We start from the raw sequence: 18,915 nt of genomic DNA on the forward strand, positions 1-18,915 counted from the left end.
CACAGTAACTGAACCCACGTGCCACAACTACTGAAGCCCGTGCGCCTAGAGCCCGTGCTCAGCAACAAGAGAAGCCGCTGCAATGAGAAGCCTGTGCACCTCAACGAAGAGTAGCCCCCGCTCGCCACAACTAGAGAAAGCCCGTGCACAGCAACGAAGACCCAACATAGCCAAAAATAAGTAAATAAAATAAATAAATAAATAATAAATAAATAAAATAATTTTTAAATAAATTTTTAAAGCTAAAAAAAGAAAAGAAAGAAAAAAGAGAAAGAGGGAAGCCACCTGGGGCAGAGCTGCAGGAGTAATAAGGACCAGGACACTCGGTTTCCATGGGGAATAAATAAACCTTTAATAATGGTGGGTAGCAGCTTTGTGCATGTACTCTTTCCAGGCACTGCCTTCTTCCAGGCAGCTGGCCTTTGACACATCACTGGGGTGGATTCCCCGTGATATAAAATCCTGATTCATCAGCATTAGGTCTCCAGGGAATTCGGCCAGGTGCAAAAGATTTCCGTTTGTTAAGCCAGCGATGGATCGTTCTGCTTTTTTGCCGGGGAGGAATGGTTTTAGGTCATGTGGATGGTACGTTACACATTTTTTTGGTTCTTCTGAGTTGAAAATTACGTTTTTATTTCCTGTCTTTCCGTGGTTTTGCTCTCTGCCTCATCTCTCTTCTCTTGATGGGCGTCGTCGCAGTGATCGGCGTCTCGGTCATCCTTGCCTTCCCCAGTTTTGCCTCTTGCCGGGAGGCCCAGGCCTCCTCCAGACAGAAGCGAAGAGCTCCTAAATCTTTCAGTGTAGGGTAAAAGCTGCTTATTCCTCAGGGCTCGAGCGAGCTGCATTCGTTCTATGTGCTCGCTGATGTTCAGCCTCTCCCTGAGCATTTTCCGTTCTTCCTCTTGTTTATAAGTCAGAAACCTCCTGGCTGCTATGGTGTGAACACCACCTAGACGCTGACAACGGCAAAGGGATGGTTAAAATCTCAACGGGACAGGAGCAGGGGGCACCCACAGGAACAATTACCTAGTGACACCTTCACCCTCCATCGCTGAGGGTGCCCGAGCCCCTGTGTAGTGAGAAAGAGGGCAGATCTTTGGGGTCAGACGAGCCTGGGTTCAACTCCTGACTCTCCTTCTTACCTACTATGAATTTGAAAGAATTTTATTGATCTTACAGGCCCCTGTGAGGTCTCCATAAGATAACATATATGAAAGCAACTAGTGCAAGATAAGGGCTTGAGAAAAGGCAGCTTCCGTGATTTGTTATCACTTGTAGTTATATTCCTACTTGGGACTTCGAAATAAGAGAGTATTTTGCTTTTGTTAGGCAAGTGTGGAAGCCACTAGCTCACAACGGCCAAACAGTGGCCAACTCCAGTCTGCTGTTTGGGAGACTTACATCTCTATTGCTGGTGGTTTTTGAACCTCTGGCTCCCCTAGCCTAACTGCCTGGCTTCCATGGGGCTTCCCTGTGTATAAATTTCACAGCACTTACTAGGATCTCTTTTTCCAAGGGGGAGTATTTTCTGAGGGCAATGCGTGGGTCTGATTTGTAGAATTTGGTCCATATCCTGGAAGGCAGAGAGGTGTATTAGAACTTGGAAAGGTCCTCCTAGTTTTCCCTTTGGAATGGGAAATCTCACAAAGGGTGATTCTACATTAGTCAGGGTAGTGTCACTGTGAGCAGGGTTTCTACAGCCTTAGAGTGGGCTCCTCCACTTGGCCTCGTTCTGACATGGGTGGGAAGGAATAGACCAGAAGCACAGGTCATACTCACTCCAATGGTGAAGCAGAACATAGATCCCCCTGGCAGCACAGGGAGTCTTTATCCTGAAAGGAATCGCTTATATTGAATACTTGGACTGGTGTTCCATTCTTATTTGACTTCCCCTCTGTAGTCATCCTTTCTTGGGCCCTTGAATCTCTAGCCCTCTGTTTTCCAGTCTTCTGACAGCCATTCTCCCATTCTCTGATCATACTCTAGCAATAGGCTAAGAAGGGAGGTGTCAGTGCCTGGAGTTTCTTTGTAAGACAGTTTTAGTGGGAACCCAAGGGACAGTCATAAACTTCTTGCATCATAACTGGCCTATGTGGAGCTATTGTGAGGTCTGAGTTTAGGCAACAATGACCCCCTGGGGTGAAATGGACACACACTACCATGCTCCTGGCGTGTTGGAGTCTAGAGGAATAGAGTGGGCAGAGAGTGTGGCTGGGAGATGATCTGACCACGTCACTGCCACTTATATGCCCATAAAGACTGCTCAGTTCTTTCAGGATGAAGGCTCATCAGCTAAAGTCTCTCCCTGGTATTGGCTTGCCTCTCCAATCTTAGCTCCAATCTTAGTTCCTCATGCTCCATCCATGAACTCTATCTATGGTTCTTGGAATCAGCTTCTAGACATGCTCCCCGCTGTCTCAAATACCTCTCTCCCCCTAGACAACTTGCTTGTCTTTTAGGGCCCAGCTTAACCATTGCTTCCTCTGAAGCATTCCTTGCAGAATAAATTATCCCTTTGTCCACATTCTCACAGCACTTCCTGTATCATGCTATAGTGCTTTGTCACATATTGACTTGGTTGTCCAATAGGTCTGTCTCTCCCTCTGCTCAAAAGCAGGTGCCAATAGCATCTAGTTCTTTGCACTGGGGTTGTTTATCATGGGATCTAGTATAGAGCAGATGTTCAGCCTGTTGACCTAATAAGCAATCATCTTGGGTTCCTGCCCAAAAGTAGGGTCAAGAGTGTTGCTGGTGGGAATGTATATTGGCACAATCCTGTAGAAAGTAATTAGGCAATTATATACCAAAAGTTACAAGTGTGTTTACCCTTTGACCCAGCAATTACATGTATAAAATAAAATAAACACAAGTTTGTCAGTGCAGCCTTGTTTGAGATGACAAATCTAATGGGAAACTCAAATGTCCATTAACAGGTGACTGGCTAGAGAGTTATGGTTGACCATACAAGGGGATACTATATAGGAGTAATAGGACTATAGAAGTAATAAAAAGATCTTTATTTGGAAATATCACTGAGAAATTTTGTTCGTGCAAAAAGCAAGGTGCAAAAGTATATAAACTGTAGACTACTTTTTTGTGCTGGAAAGGAAACTTGTATTTGCATAAAGAAACTCTAGAATAATACATACCAAAAAAATGATAAAAATGGTTACCAGAGGTGGGTACCTGGCAGATGAGGAAGAGGTGGGAATGAGCCTTTTCATTGTGTACATTATTATTTCTTCTTGAATTTTAGAACAATGTAAGCATATTACCTATTGAAAACATAAGTTTAAAAAGTAAAGAAGCAGCTTATGGAAGAAGTTGTCTCTGACAAGTACTGGTCCTAAAGCTTTCCTTTGCTTCTACCAGGAAACATCCCCAAATGGGGATATTTAGAGCTCGGTCCAGTGCTCATACCGATGTCAGCCACCTAAAATACATTGGTGCTCCTCTTACCTGGGCAAGTTCAGTTACCTGGAACAGCTGTGAACCTGGAAATAGCAACAAGTGCCTCTGAGCCTCCTGCCCTGTATTCATTGACTCACACATTTGTCCTACAGTCAACTGCTTGCACAAGCCACACAACACCTGGCACATTGCGAGCACTCAACAAATATTTGTGGAACAACCAATGGATGATACATGATAGAATCTTATGGGCCTATCAAAAAATCAAGTCTTTGTCAAATTTCCAATAATATGCTTATGATGTAATGTGATATTTTAAAAAGATAGAATACAAAACTTATATAGAGTATGATCTGGATGCTGTCAATATACAAATATGCAGGAGAAAAAAAGACTAGAAGGAAATACACAGAGACATCAGCAGTGGACTGTGGGCTGATGGGGGATATTCTAGGGCTGGCCATGTACCAGCAGCCTGGTAACCTCCAGGTATTGAGATGGAGAAGCTATGGCCTTGTCCCAGCAGGTCCAGGTAGAAAAGGGTAGCACTGTCAGGACTCAGCTCCTCCAGGCATCAGGGAAAAGGAGAGTGAGAAAGGGCACCCTGCCACTCTGCACAGAAGTGATGTCACCATGGCAATGATAGGTTTGGGGTGGGATCTGGAGACAGAGAGAAATTTATTTTAAGGAATTAACTTACATAAGTGTGGGCTGGAATATCCAAAATCTGCAGGGGTGGTCCAGCAGGCTGGAGACCCAGGGAGAGCCCATGTCGAAATTCAAGTCCACTGGCGGAATTTCCTCTTGTTCAGGGGACATAAGTCTTTGTTCTCTTCAGGCCTTCAGCTGATTGGATGAGACCCACCCCCATTATGGAGCAATGGGCAATCTACTTTACTCAGAGTTTGCTGATTTAAATGTTAATCTTGTCCAAAAACACCTTCACAGAATAGGATTTCCCTGGTGGCACAGAGGTTAAGAATCCGCCTGCCAATGAAGGGGACACGGGTTCGAGCCCTGGTCTGGGAAAATCCCACATGCTGTGGAGCAACTAGGCCCATGCACCACAACTACTGAGCCTGCACTCTAGAGCCCGTGAGCCAAAACTACTGAGCCCACGTGCCATAACTACTGAAGCCTGAGCAACTAGAGCCTGGGCTCTGCAACAAAGAGAAGCCACCTTCTCTTCAAAGAGAAGACTCATTTATTAATCAATCTTCTGTTGTTTACATTTGGGTTGGTTTTTTTTAAATTTGGGGCACATTCTTGTCATGTTTCCTTGCACCTATTCTGTCATGTGCATACCTAAGAGTGGAATTGCTGAGCCCTAGGATATGTGTGCTTTGATTTCCTAGAGAATTTTCAGCTCTATTCCAAATTGTCTCTACAATTCACCATTCCACCAGTAAAGTATGAGAATTCCCTCTTGCCAACACTAATGGGTATCTTGTGATATCTCACTGTGGCTTTAATTTACACTTTCTGATTACAGATGAGGTTGAACACTTTTTCTATTGCCCATTGAGATTACCCTTAGTGAAATGTCTATTCAACAAGTCTTTCGTCAATTTTTTCTAATATTTTTTTTCTTATTGATATGTACAACTTCTTTACATATTCTTGATATAAGCCCTTTGCCAGTAACCTATGTTGCAAATATCTGCTCCTATTCTTGACTGGCCTCTCTCCTTTCTTAAAGATTTCTTTTAAGCCAGCTGCACTCCAGTTTATGAGTCTTCTCCTTGATGGTTAGTGCTTTTCATGTCTTGTTTAAGAAATCATTTCCTATCCTAGGTAGGAATGATACTCTCCTATATTATATTGCATATATATTTATGATTTCTCTTATATTATTCCCTAAAAACATTTTTCTTTTGAACTTTCTTAACTTCCTACCCTCATCTTATTAACTTTAATGTTCATTTTCTCCCTCTTTTTCTTTAAGTATATTTTCCAATTTATTATTATAATGGCTATCAAGGAGTATGTGTACATGTGTGTGGTTGCGTGTGTGTGTGTTTGTGTGTGCAAGTCACACACAAAACATCCGGGCTTCTCCTCCTCCCTTGCCACAGCTGTCCCTTCAGTCACCTCCTAGGCTCTGGCTCCCTCTGGTGGATCTTGCCACTCACTGAAAGATGGCTCTGCAAAGACCCACCAGCCATCCCCCTACTCCGGGGCTAAGATTCCCTATGGAGATAGCCCCCTTGGTTTATGAGAATGGTGCTCCTTTCTAACACTGCATTATATCCAGACTTTATATGAGAAGCTGTGTGCCTTAAAATCATAGTTCCCATTACAAAGCCGTTGGCTCTAGGCAGACCAGCCTCCTGGACAGGTCTTCTAGGTCAGTGCTTCTCCGACATTAATGTGCATATAACCCTCCAGGGAGATCTTATTAAAATGCAGAGATTCGGTAGGTTTGGGGTGGAACCTAAAGATCTGCATCTCTAACAACTTCCCAGGGGATGCCAATGCTGCTGGTCCAAGAGGAACAAAGTTGCAACTCAATGTGTGGGACTACTCAGCACGGGGTGCTACTCAAAGTGTGGCTAGGGGACCAGCAGCAGTGGTATAACCCGGGAGCAGGTTAGAAATGAAGAATTTCAGGCCTTGTCCCAGATCAACTGAGTCACAATCTGCAATTCAACAAGCTCCTCAGGTGAATCCCACACACAGAAAAGTGTGAAAGGCAGCTGGTTGGCCCTGTGAGGAATCAGATGACACACAACCTCCACAGGGACCCCCATGGAGTCAGCCCAGAGGACTTGTGGTCAGGATTCACCTGCTGTGCACCAACCTGTTTCTAAAATCCAGTTTCCCAGACTTACAGATATTGAAAACAAACATGTTTACCAAAGCCGGAGCATGAGGGAGAGGGATAAATCAGGAGCTTGGGATGAACATACACACACTACCATATATAAGATAGATAACCAACAAGGACCTACTGTATAGCACAGGGAACTCTACTCAATATTCTGGGATAACCTATATGAGAAAAGAATCTAAAAAAGAACAATTGTATGTATATGTATAACTGGACCACTTTGCTGTGCACCTGAAACTAACACAATATTGTAAATCAATTATACTCCAATAAGATTAAAATTAAAAAATAAATCCAGTTTCCAGCTTCCTGTCTGCTTCCTCTTGGCATAAGGATTGAGGAGATGCTGGCTCAAGCAGAGTTGCTACAAATAGTTACTTAGGAATAGGTCCACTTTGGGAGCCTCTTTGGGAGGTCCACCCAGAACAGTGGAACCTATGGATAAGGCGAGGCCTGTTTCCATTTTAGCCCTCTGGGGAATGCTTGGTCACATGGAGGTGTCAGAAGCAGGGTCTCTAATTCTTTTTTTTCTGACTGAGGGGGAACAGATTATTATTTGGGGAAGGTCAAGTCCCAAAAGGGTGATCTAATCAGACCTCAGAATCTAGGCCAGGATGATGATATTCCTGCCTGCATGTGTTTTTTATTTTTTCCCACCAGAACTTCAGGCCCACCAAGGAGGACTCCCCCTCCCCAGTGGAATCTGCCCCACGGAGGTGAGCTGAGGTAACAGATACCAGGGCACAAGAAGGAGGGTCTTCCCTAGCCCTTTCCTCACCGATTAATGGAGACCACTGTGCAACACCACATTCTCAGTCTGAAAGGAGGCGTTGAGAATTCTCCTTTGGCTGCCTGTCTTGCTATTAAGATCCTACCCAAGAGCGTCTGATAGGGTGTGGCCTGGGCATTGGGATGTTTGGATGCCCTCCAGGAGGTCCTACCATGTGGGTTAAGAATTACTGTCTTATAGCGATCTGTAGTTATCTTTATTACTATCTCACTCCTCCCATTAGAATGTAAGCTCCAAGAGACCAGGAACTTTTAAAATCTTATTTATTGCTATTTTTGCAGTCCCAGCATGGTCTGTGACACATAGGAGGCACTCAATAAATATTTGTGGAATGAAAAAAAAAATAGCTAAGATAGAGCTGTAAGTGAACCAAGAAGCCCTGGGCCATAGGATATACTTTACCTACCATAAAATTTTCCTGTTTTAGACATGCAATTCAATGATTTTTAATAAACTTGCTGAATTATATAATTCACAATTCAGTTTTGGAATATTTCCCCCAAAAGCTCTCTCATGCTCATTTATAGTTAATCCCCTGGCAACCACTAGTCTACTTTCTATCTCTACAGATTTGCATTCAAGTGTTTTCTTTTTAAAATGACCCCTTTCTAGATTCAAATTACCCTCGCCTCCTTGGTTTTCTGCTGTAGGGTGCATTGGGTTTTTTTGTTGTCCCTCTGTCACCACTAGAGTCACTGCTAAATTCGTGCTCATGAAACTTGCCCTCTTCCCATGAAGCCGGAAGTACCTGCCTATGCTTGTAGCTGCGATAATGCCTGAACTCATGTGGAGAATCAGGCTGAAGATCATCTTACCTTTCCATAGGCTAATGCAGAAATGACTTAGCCTTTCCAAGACTCTATCAGATTATGGAGGGAGGGCATTAATTGCGGTTTCCCTTACCTTTAAATAACAACTTCCTGTATTAGTCTGGCGTGAAGATGGTGCCAGGCAAACCAGACCACGATTCTGCTGGTCCCACTGCAACCAGACAAAGCAGGAGACAAGGGGATGGACAGCTTCCTGTATTTGGAACACTCCTTCCTGCCAGTCACTCCTTGTGAAATCTGGACACAGGTAAAATAGGAGAAAAGACCGTCCTTTCTTGACACCAAGTCAAGATTGCAGGACTGTGGTGTTACTCTCCCTCCATGATGGGAAGGAATGGGAAAGGAGATGGGTTAGGTTGGGGAAGGGTATGACTAGGCAGAGTCCGGGCTCCATTCCTGTCTTGTGCCCATGGCCCCCTGACATCTTATTCAGCTCTGTCCCCTGTCCGGGTTGCTACATAGAGAAGTAAACAAACAAATAGAGAATGTGAGAGAAAAGGAGCTGGCCATGTCTGGGAGGTACATCCCAACTAGCTCACCAGATGCAGGGCTCACCAGGGCGCTCATTCGACCTGTGGAGAGTTAAAAAAAAAAAAAGGGATGAAGAGGAGTTACTCAAGGTCATGTGATCTAGTGGTGGAGCTGAGTCCCCAGGGCAAGGAGGAGCCACCAAATACAGAGGCAAAGACTTGGCACATTTAGGGTCGGGATATAGTGATGGAAGGAGACTGGCATTTGACTGGTGGGTGAACAAACTTTTCACTTTTTTTTTTCTCTTATCCACAGAAGCACCCTAGAGAGTGGATTAACCATTAAATGTTTGCTCTGTATATTTTGCAAGTATTGACATTACTGCCCGTTATAGATGCATGTTACAGGGGTATCAAAGCAGGATATTTAGTCTACTTAAATGTCTACTTAAATGTAATACTCTGTAAGGGAGAACATTTTTCTCTGGATATGCTTTCTTTGGTACTCATACATTCATACATACGTTCATGTGTGCACGCATGCCTCCACTCAAGCACGCCATGAGCTCAACTCTGCTAGATGTTGAGGAAACACAGATGAACAAGACAGGACAGGGTCTGTCTCTTGCAGAAGATCTCACAAAATGGGGTGAGACAGGTATATAGAAGGTCAGTGTAGAATATAATGCACATTATAACTGGTGCAAGAAAGGTGGTATTCTGGCAACATTGGGAAGATTCTTAACAGCCAGGGGCTCAGAGAAACTTCCCATAGGGCCAACTATGGGTGTTCAGAGATAAGGTGCATGAGAATTTGGGGAAAGGCTATGCATGTTTATCCACCTCCCTGGCTTTCTATTAATTTTTGGCCTGGAATAGACTCTACAAACTGCAGTGGGCCTGGAGTGGTAGAAGAGATGGGTGAAGAGAAGCAGGTTGAGGGCATTTGCTGAGTGGGGTGACTCAGTGTTGGCGAGAGGTCTCTGCCCGGCTGCTGAGGCATATACAGGGGAGTGTTGATCTCTCACACGTGCCTCTCCCTTCTGCAGTGGAACAAAAGTAGGAATGAGATTTGCCAACAGGAGGAAGGAAGTAAAATTTGCCACTGTCCCACGGGGTTTCCTTCATCCTGGAATCCCAGAGCCTTGCATCTGCTCGGTGGCCTCTCTTGAGCACTCACCGCTGTCGGACCCCAGCACCAGACAGTCTCAGCTGGAGACGCCAGGTCTGGCCGCTCAGCTCCTCTCTGCCCTGTCCCTCCAGAAGAGTCCCTGGGGCCAGTGCTCTAACCCCAGGGGGACCTCAGAGTTGAACTTCCCAGTTCCCAGCCTGACATGGAGAAGGAGCAATCTCACCTTTGTATCCAGTATGTCACTTTATGCCAGGAACCTAAAGAGACAGAATTTGGGTAGATCCAGGGTCCCGTGGAACCAGATGAAGGGAGAACTCTGAAGGAAGAGCTCTGCACTGTCTCTATGTCAGAATTTGCTAATCCTGCTTTACTCTGGAATTTAATGTATCTGAGTGGGGATGTGTCAGGATCAGCTTTAATAAAAGGATCATTTTGAACATGAAAAGTGGTGCTCGTCTACAGCACTGGCAATCAGACTTGGAAAGTGCAGATTCTTTGTTACAACAGGAAATATTTGAGAACTGTTCTTGGCTTAAGGTGAGGGTTAGGGTCCAGCAGGTCTGAGACAACAGACAAGGAAGGTAGAAGGCGCCTTCAGCCCCTCTCAATGCAAACACTGCTAACATGTCTTTCTGGCAGGACTCTTGTTCTTTGTCTCTGTGACTCAAGGTGATGGTAATATTTTAAATGGGTCTTTTCATATGCACATCACTCAGATGGCATCTTTCAAGGTGGCATATAAACAATGTGACATTTGGAGAGAAGTGGAAAATAGAAACAGCCTTTTTAAAAAGTATGCATACATACATCAGGTACACAATTTATGTGAATTTAGATTTTGACACTCAGTGAAAAGAGATAAAAAATAATCATTTAAGTAGTACAAGAAATTCTGCTTGGCCTACACCCTCATTTTATTTCTTTTTAGGTCTATGCTCCACTTCAAGTTAATTCTGGATAAGGTACAGGTAAGGGTGAAGCGTTTTTGTTCTGGTTTTTGTTTGGTTTGTTGCATTTTGATGTTCAATTATGTTGCAGCACCAGTTGTTATTTTTTTTAACATCTTTACTGGAGTATAATTGCTTTACAATGGTGTGTTAGTTTCTGCTGTGTAACAAAGTGAACATGTATACATATATCCCCATGTCCCCTCCCTCTTGCGTCTCCCTTCCACCCTCCCTATCCCACCCCTCTAGGTGGTCACAAAGCACCGAGCTGATCTCCCTGTACAGCTGCTTCCCACTAGCTATCTATTTTTACATTCGGTAGTGTATATATATCACTGCTACTCTCTCACTTTGTCCCAGCTTCCCCTTCCCCCTCCCCACGTCCTCAAGTCCATTTTCTAAGTCTGTGTCTTTATTCCTTTGAGAAGTCTCTTCTAACTCCACTGAAATACCTTGGCACTTTTGTCAAAAATAAACTAACCATTAATACATGGTCTATTTCTAAACTTCCTCTTTTGTTGCACTGATTTATGTGACCATTGTTATGCCCATAACACATTGGCTTGATTACCGTAGCTTTAGAGTTATTCTTGAAATCGGGTAGTGTAAGTGCTCCAACTTTGTTCTTTTTTCTACTTTTTCAAAATCGTTTTGGCTAACCTAGGCTTTTTGCCTTTCAGAAATATAATATTTTAGAATCAATTTATCAATTTCTACAAAAAAATGTCTGCTAGGATTTTTGATTTGGATTGACTCATATAAAGTTGGAGGAAATTGGCATCTTAACAATATCAAGTCTTCTGGTACATCAACATAATGTATCCCTTCATTTACTGAGGTCTTTCATTTATCTCATCAGTAGTTTGGATTTTTCCATGTACAAATTTTGCACATACTTATCAGACTTATCCATAAGAATTCCATGATTTTTGATGCTATTATAAAAGGCATTTAAATTTTTTCCTATTTCAGTATTTTTTGTGGTGAGTTAATTTTTCCCAAAATGATGAAGTATTTATTGAATTGGGAAAATTATGGTAATTTTTAAAATTTATTTACTTCTTAGTAAACCTCATTCCTCTTCTTTGTCAAATCTGATTTCCAGTTTTATGGATCAGGAAATTGATGTTCATTTGTACGTAATGTGTGGTGAACCAGAGTTAGATTCCAGATTAGAGCAAACATGTCTTTAAGCTGGAAATTCACCAAGCCCTTTAGAACTGGCTTCTTATATTTCACAAAGAGATACTAGACATTGGTTTGGAGGGCTAGATAAGCTCTCCCTTTACTCAGCTTTAGTTTTGTTTCTATTTATGTGTTTTGTATATTCATCACTAACTGATGTTTTCTTTTTACTGTAGCTGCTGAAATAACGATTACCCCCATCACCTCTAGGGAAGAGGAAACACCAATAGGTATAAAAAATACAACTTTTTTGAGTTTACAACAAAACTTTATATTCTATATATTCAAGTTTACAAGTACATCACCTTTCTAGAAATAAGAACAAAAATGGGGGACTGAATTTAGATCAGCTACTTACCAGATGTGGGATTTGGGGTAAGTCACTTTGCTTCTCCAACTATCAGTGTCCTCATAGATAAAACTGGTACACTGATACTCTTCTGCTTACCTTCCTGAGTTATTATGAAGGTGAAGGTGGGGACACACACACACACACACACACACACACACACACACACGAAAGCACTTCACAGAATCACAAAAAACTGTACAAGTTACTTACTACGTTTTTCTGCATTTAGCCAACAGAGATTGGCATACAGCTCTGGCCCAATAGATATTAATGGACGTTTTAGGCTAAATGTTGTTTGGACGATTTTCATGACTTAGCAACCTCCAGCTAGGAGGCTAACTACTTGCCTGACCTTTTACCAAGTTCTCCTGCCCTAACAGCAGTGTGGGGTAGGGAGCTCGGCAAGCTCAAGGGACGTGAGCGGCGCGCCCAGAGTCCACGGTCACCAGCTGTCTGTCTGCAGGGGACTGGCCGGAGCTGCGGCTGGCGGGCGACTCCGGATGGTGCTCAGGACGCGTGGAGGTCCTGCACCGGGGGGCCTGGGGCACCGTGTGTGATGACCTGTGGGACCTGAACGAAGCCAAGGTCGCGTGCCGACAGCTGGGGTGCAGTCGGGCTGTGTCCGCCCTCGGGAAGGCCCACTTCGGCCCGGGCTCCGGGGCCACTTTCCTGGACAAGCTGCAGTGCGCCGGGTGGAGCACTCCCTGGGCCAGTGCACCCACTCGGGCTGGTCGGAGCACAACTGCGGCCACCACGAGGACGCTAGTGTCATCTGCTCAGGTATCCTCTCTCCTCTCAGGCAGTAATTTCAGATGTCGTGGTTGAAGACATTTTGACACTATGCATCCCAGATGGAATTTTCATCCACCCATCCATCCGTCCATCCGTCTGCTCATTCTGTCGTCAACCAATCCTCGAGTGTCTACTCCGCGCCAGGCCCTGGGCTCAGGCACAAGCCCTGCCGCGGGCAGCCCCCGGTTGCACATGGGTTGCACATGGGAGGTCTCGAATGCTGGTGTGAAACAGCACCCCCAGGGCCTCGCCATGCAGAATCCAGGGCCCACCCCCAGAGATTACGATGAACTAGGTTTGGGAAGGGGCTCTGGAATCTGCATTCTTAACAAGTAGTCCAGGTGATCCTGCATAAGAGGGGCTGTGGGTAAATCAGCCCTGGCGACCGTGGGGCAGAGTTGACCCAGCTGCGCTACCCCACCCGCTGAGGCCAAGGACCCTGCCAGAGGAGGGCTAGAGTTACTCAGGATGCAGCGCTCTGAGTCCTGTGCCCAAAAAGGCCATGATCCTCTCCTCTTCATCCCCACCTGCACTCCTGTTACCCCACCTCCTCCACACTTTGGATTCACTAAAGAGAGTGACCTGTTGCCTTTCTTTATGCATTCAGATTCAGAAGACCTGCCTCCTCCCACACCTCCAGGTATGTCCATATTTTTTCTAGTCCTGACAACTTTATAATAATAATAACATCAAATACTTATAGATGCTTTCAGGTACTGTTCTAAGCCCTTATATATCAATACATATATAACTCATTTAATCCCCACAATAACCTCTTAAAGTACTTTGATTATTCCCATTTTCCAGATGGGTAAACTGAGATATAGAAGGTTAGTAACATACCCAGGGGTAGCCAGTGGATTTGAACCAAAGCTGTCAGGGCCCTTGACCACCAATCTCACTTACCACACCTGTTCATTGGCCCTAACTACACAAAGACCAGGCAAAACTAACACAAAGAAGGGGAGACATTTAGCTCAGGTTATTGCTAATCTTCAGGACAATGCTGCAAAAAGGCATCTTGTATTGTATTTTACAGAAAGAGTAATTTGAGATGCAGAGAGGTTAAGTAACTTTCCTGGGATCACTCAGCCAGTTAATGGTGGAACCAAGCTTTGACACTAATCAGTTTGACCTCAGAGTACATACTCTTGGGAATCTTTTGCCTGTTTTCAAAGATCTTTTAAGTTAATGATTGAACGATATTCCTCTGTAATAAAAACCAAAGATTAGAAAAATCAGACAGCACATGATGTAAATTCTGAAATGATGCTGAAGGTAAATGAAAAGGCATTTTGTTTCATTGCAACAGACACTTCTAAGCATCTGCACAGCAGCAGGCATGATGCTATGGTTTCTGCATAAGTTAATTTATTTAATCCTTACAGTTGAGGATTAGGGAGATCAAGAAGCCTGTCCAGGATAACTCAGTTAGTAGAAAGTAATAGAACAGGAATCTTCAAACCCCACCTCTTGCCCTTTGAATGCATCTGGCTGTCCCCACACAGCCTCAGAAAACACCACACATCACACGTCATTTGCAGAAGCACCTGTGTCGGTCACTTGCCTGGAGAAGACCTTGATGTGTTCTGAGCGTTCCTGGGGGGACGGCCAGCCTTATGTGTTAGGGTCATGAGTGAGAGGGGAAAGATCATCTAAAGTTAAAGGGCCAGCATTGGGGTCAAGGGCAGTGGATATTCAAATAAAGGCTCATCTGTAGTTTTCTCACTTAATGTAACTCAGCTAAGCTGAAAATTACCTGGATGATGGGGAAATGAGAAAGGCCATACTGCATGAAAGGAGCCATCCTGGTCGTATGCTGCTGCTCCAAAACGTACTGGTTGAAAACAACCACCACCTAGTTGTCTGTCACGGTTTTGTGGGGCAGGGCTTGGCTGGGAGAGTCTTCCACTTCACATAGCACTGAGCAGGGTTACCTAGTGGCTGGTTTGGAGAGTCCAGGACAGCTGTACTCACATGCCTGGGGTCCTGGTGGAGACAGCTGGATGGATGGGCTCAGCCAAGGGCCCTCTTCCTTTCCAGGCGGTCTCAGGGCCTCTTCATATTCCCAAGGTCTCTCCAGGTAATTAGACATCTTACGGGGTGGCTCAGGGTGCTACAAGCAAGCCACGGTTCCCAGAGACAGGAAGTGGAAGCTGCCAGTGTCTTAAGGCACAGCATCGCTTCTGCCATACTCTGCTGGTCAGAGCTGTCACAGAACCCACCCAGGTTCAAGGGAGGGGACCCACCTCGTGATGAGACGCGTGTCCGAGAATCTGTGGCCTTCTTTAACCTACCACAGGAATCCTCTCAGCACCTTCAGACTTTTCTCAGTTTGCACTAAGTACATGGACATTTCTAAGGAGACCCTTTACATTTTGCTAACCTAGTAGATGAGACTATTTTCCCCTGGAGGTCATCACTATCTCTTTTTTTCCTTCTGGGTCTTTCCACAGCTTCTCAGGATCGCGTAACAGGTAGCCGCTTGTTTTAAATTGACATGGTAATAACTCCATGCCAAGAGAACCATCATAGGAGATGCCAGGCGGTGTGCTCAGGACAAGGCACAAAGAGGCTGGTGCAGCGTGGCTGAGGGGCTGCTTCTCTGCTGCTCAAGCCCATCCTGCTGCAGCCCTTTCCACGAGAAGGCAGGGCAGCCAGGACTCAATCAGAGGGGCGTCCCTGTCCTCACTGCAGCCTTGCCGAGGGGCGTGGCATTAGTACTTCTAATGCCTGTAAATGCTGACTTCTTGTTGTTTTATGTTTAAAAAAAAATTGTTAAAGTTTAGTTGATGCACAATATTATGATACAGGTATATGATAGAGTGATTTACAATTTTTAAAGGTTATACTCCATTTATAGTTATTATGAAATATTGGCCGACATCCATATATAATAAAGGGGAACAATAAGTTTTGTATAAAATTGTACATGCTGACTCTCAGGCTGGGAAGGGGGCATGTGGATTTGCCCAGGTCAGAGTAGGCAGGAGGGTGACAAGGGACTTGAAGGGAATGTGGCTCGGTCCGTCTGGCTGTTCTCAGCCTGCCTCCTCTGGGCACCATCCAGCAGTGGACCCCCATGATGGGCACCAGCTCATCACCCCCTGCCAGCTCCCCAGGGTTTCAGCGTCAGCGTGACGAGGCCGAGTTATTGTAACCTACAAGCGCAGTCAACACTAGCACTCTGTGACCGTCACCACTTCCCACCATCCATCACAGGAAAGGCCAGGAATCTGTGCGATTCTGGGAGGATTACAAGGTGGTCACGGGAGAACAGAAAGAAGAAAGTTAAGCATCTTCATAATTTGGCCACAAGGTCAATAAAACATTATGTTTTCAAATTTCCTCTAAAATAATTTGACAATTCTAAGTTTTCTACTTTTTTGTGTGGCATGCTGCTTTACATATGTATGTTTGTGTGTGTGTATCAATTGATATTAATATGACTAGTATGGAAGAATTAGATTTTACTTTAATTCTTTTTTTTTAAATAAAATTTATTTATTTATTTATTTTTGGTTGCGTTGGGTCTTCGTTGCTGCACGCGGGTTTTCTCTAGTTGCGGTGAGCGGAGACTACTCTTTGTTCCAGTGCACAGGCTTCTCATTGCGGTGGCTTCTCTTGTTGCGGAGCGCAGGCTCTAGGCACGCAGGCTTCAGTAGTTGTGGCACGTGGGCTCAGTAGTTGTGGCTCACGGGCTCTAGAGTGCAGGCTCAGTAGTTGTGGTGCATGGGCTTAGTTGCTCCACGGCATGTGGGATCTTCCTGGACCAGGGCTCGAACGCGTGTCCCCTGCATTGGCAGGCGGATTCTTAACCACTGCGCCAACAGGAAAGCCCCTTGTTTAATTCTTATAAATCCAAAACCTGTAAGTTCCAGTTGCAGTAGCTATTGAGTTGAAGGAAACACAATCTACCCAGAAAAAGTGATGACAAAGTAGTTAAAGGGCGGTCCCAGTCATAACCTCCCCAAACAGTCCATCCCACCCCCATTGCCTCCACCTCCGATTCCTCAGAGCCAAACCTCATCAGACTCACCCCTTCCCCAGGCACATCCAGCCTCGGCCTCTGTCTCTCTGTCCCAAACCCTCATGTCCATCTGCTCTGCCCCCGTCGCAGCAAGCGAGCACCCTTCCACTTTAGAAAGAGCGAGGAGAGAGTAAACAGACAGGACAAAGATAATGTTTTCTTCATCAGATGATAGAGGGAGGAAGGCAGGGAGCTCTCATGCATTAATACTTTTGGACCCATAAGAATTAGACTGAATGGACTCTCCTTCCCAGGAGACGTTTAGGCTAAAGATCCATCCGACGGCAGCCTGACTCCACCAGGCCGCTGGCTGTGAGGCAGTCGTTAGTGGGATCACATAAGTGATGCCATGGAGGCACATCCTGGCGTCCTTTTTCCTGTCATTTCAGGAGGAAGTAACTCTTGTGGAGGGGTCATTTCTAGTCTCTCTGGCTCATTTTCCAGTCCGCTGCATCCAAGAGACTACCCGACAGACATCCAGTGTGTTTGGGAGATCCACGTGGATAAAAAATTCCGCATAGGGGCTTCCCTGGTGGCACAGTGGTTGAGAGTCCGCCTGCCGATGCAGGGGACACAGGTTCGTGCCCCGGTCCAGGAAGATCCCACATGCCACGGAGCGGCTGGGCCCGTGAGCCATGGCCGCTGAGCCTGTGCGTCCGGAGCCTGTGCTCCGCAATGGAAGAGGCCACAACAGTGAGACGCCCGTGTACCACAAAAAAAAAAAAAAAAAAAAAAAAAAATTAAATATGTGCTATCAACATTTCAAAATTTTTTTTTTTTAAAAAGCACAAATTGTGGTTACAAATGGAGAGTCTACGGTTAGAGGGGGGTTCCAGAGGCTCAGAGGAAAGAGCAGGAACAGAAGGGAGCGGACGAGCAGGAGTGACAAGGGGCGCAACCCTCCTGCTGACTGCTGAGAACAGGAGGATCCGGACCTCACCATTCGGCGGGAGGTTCCTGTTTGCAGTTAAAGACACTGACAGCTGAGTCACCAATAATCAGTGTTACAGTGATCCAAAAAGAAGAAAAAAATCTGCTTCTGAAGACTTGGAGGATAGCAGGAGGAGGAATCTCAGGTTTTTAAAATGTCCTTTTGACACCACAGAGCTCAACCCCATGACTGCACAGATCAGGCAACCTCAACCCAGAGGTAGCCCATCTGGCTGTTCTCCCTCTGGGATGAATGGAGTTTCCCTCCAGGGCAGTGTAACAACTGCCCATGGTAGAGTAGCTGGATGAGAGTGAATGAAACCCTTAGAAGGAGGAGGGCCGAGCGTGGGAAGTTGAGCAGGGTCTGAAACTAGAAACACTCTAAGATCAATATTTTTTTTCTGGGGTTGGATATATAGGTGTATTTTCTACTCTAACTCTCCTTATATTGCAGTATAACTTTATAAGCTAGCTGCCCCAAGTCCCAAAGTGGGTACTACACAAATTTAAGTACTTTTATAACAAACAACAGCAATACTGGAGGCAGAGAGGATTATTTTCAATATTTCATTTATTCAAAAGTACATAAATATGTTACATAGTACATCATATAATGTAAACCAAAGAGACAGAACTTGACTTGAATAATAAACATTCTACTAAGAAAGAAATACTGCTCACAAAGATATATGTGCCCACCCAAGTCAGATTCCCTCGTATGCATCACAGAAGCACCGTGGCAGGGGATCAAAGCCAGCATACAAGTTACATTCATCACAGCATCGGAGGTTGGGATAAGGCCCATTGGTGATGGCCACAGTGACCTTGTCCTGGGTGACCATGGCTGGATCATTTTCTAAGTCTGAACAAGTAGGTTCCTTTGGAACTCTTAAGAAAAGACATACACAGAGCATAGGATTAGAATTTTTCTTCTCAGTCCATCTGTTACAATTGTCAGGGGTATCTGGACAGTTTGGGGCTGGAGCCAATCAGACACATGACACCAGCCCAAGACTAAAGTGCTTTGCCCCCGTCCCAAGGTCCTGTCTAATCCCTTTCTCTCCTAACATTGCCAGAAATGTATAATCAGGTTACAGCAAATAACGGAGAGTGAATTGCAAGTGTGGGTCACGAGATGATCACTGCAAGTCCTCCAAGTGCAGAGCATGACAGGTGCCAAAGTCAGCCGTCCCCTGGGTGCTGGGATTCACCTTCC

At 45.0% G+C, this 18,915-nt stretch overlaps 1 protein-coding gene across 1 annotated transcript; it reads right to left on the bottom strand.

Moving 5' to 3' along the window:
• Window positions 1–240: 240 nt before the first annotated feature.
• Window positions 241–1,979, bottom strand: LOC309812324 (uncharacterized protein C10orf120 homolog; the record flags this gene model as incomplete). The annotated part of the gene is given in 4 exon segments (XM_082636010.1): window positions 241–635; window positions 638–956; window positions 1,498–1,573; window positions 1,780–1,979. Coding segments are annotated over 4 exon segments (879 nt in total). The 3' UTR covers window positions 241–351.
• Window positions 1,980–18,915: the final 16,936 nt, after the last annotated feature.

Source organism: Mesoplodon mirus, assembly GCF_964341445.2.
Source record: "Mesoplodon mirus genome assembly, chromosome: 2".
In the NCBI taxonomy this organism is placed as follows: domain Eukaryota; kingdom Metazoa; phylum Chordata; class Mammalia; order Artiodactyla; family Ziphiidae; genus Mesoplodon; species Mesoplodon mirus.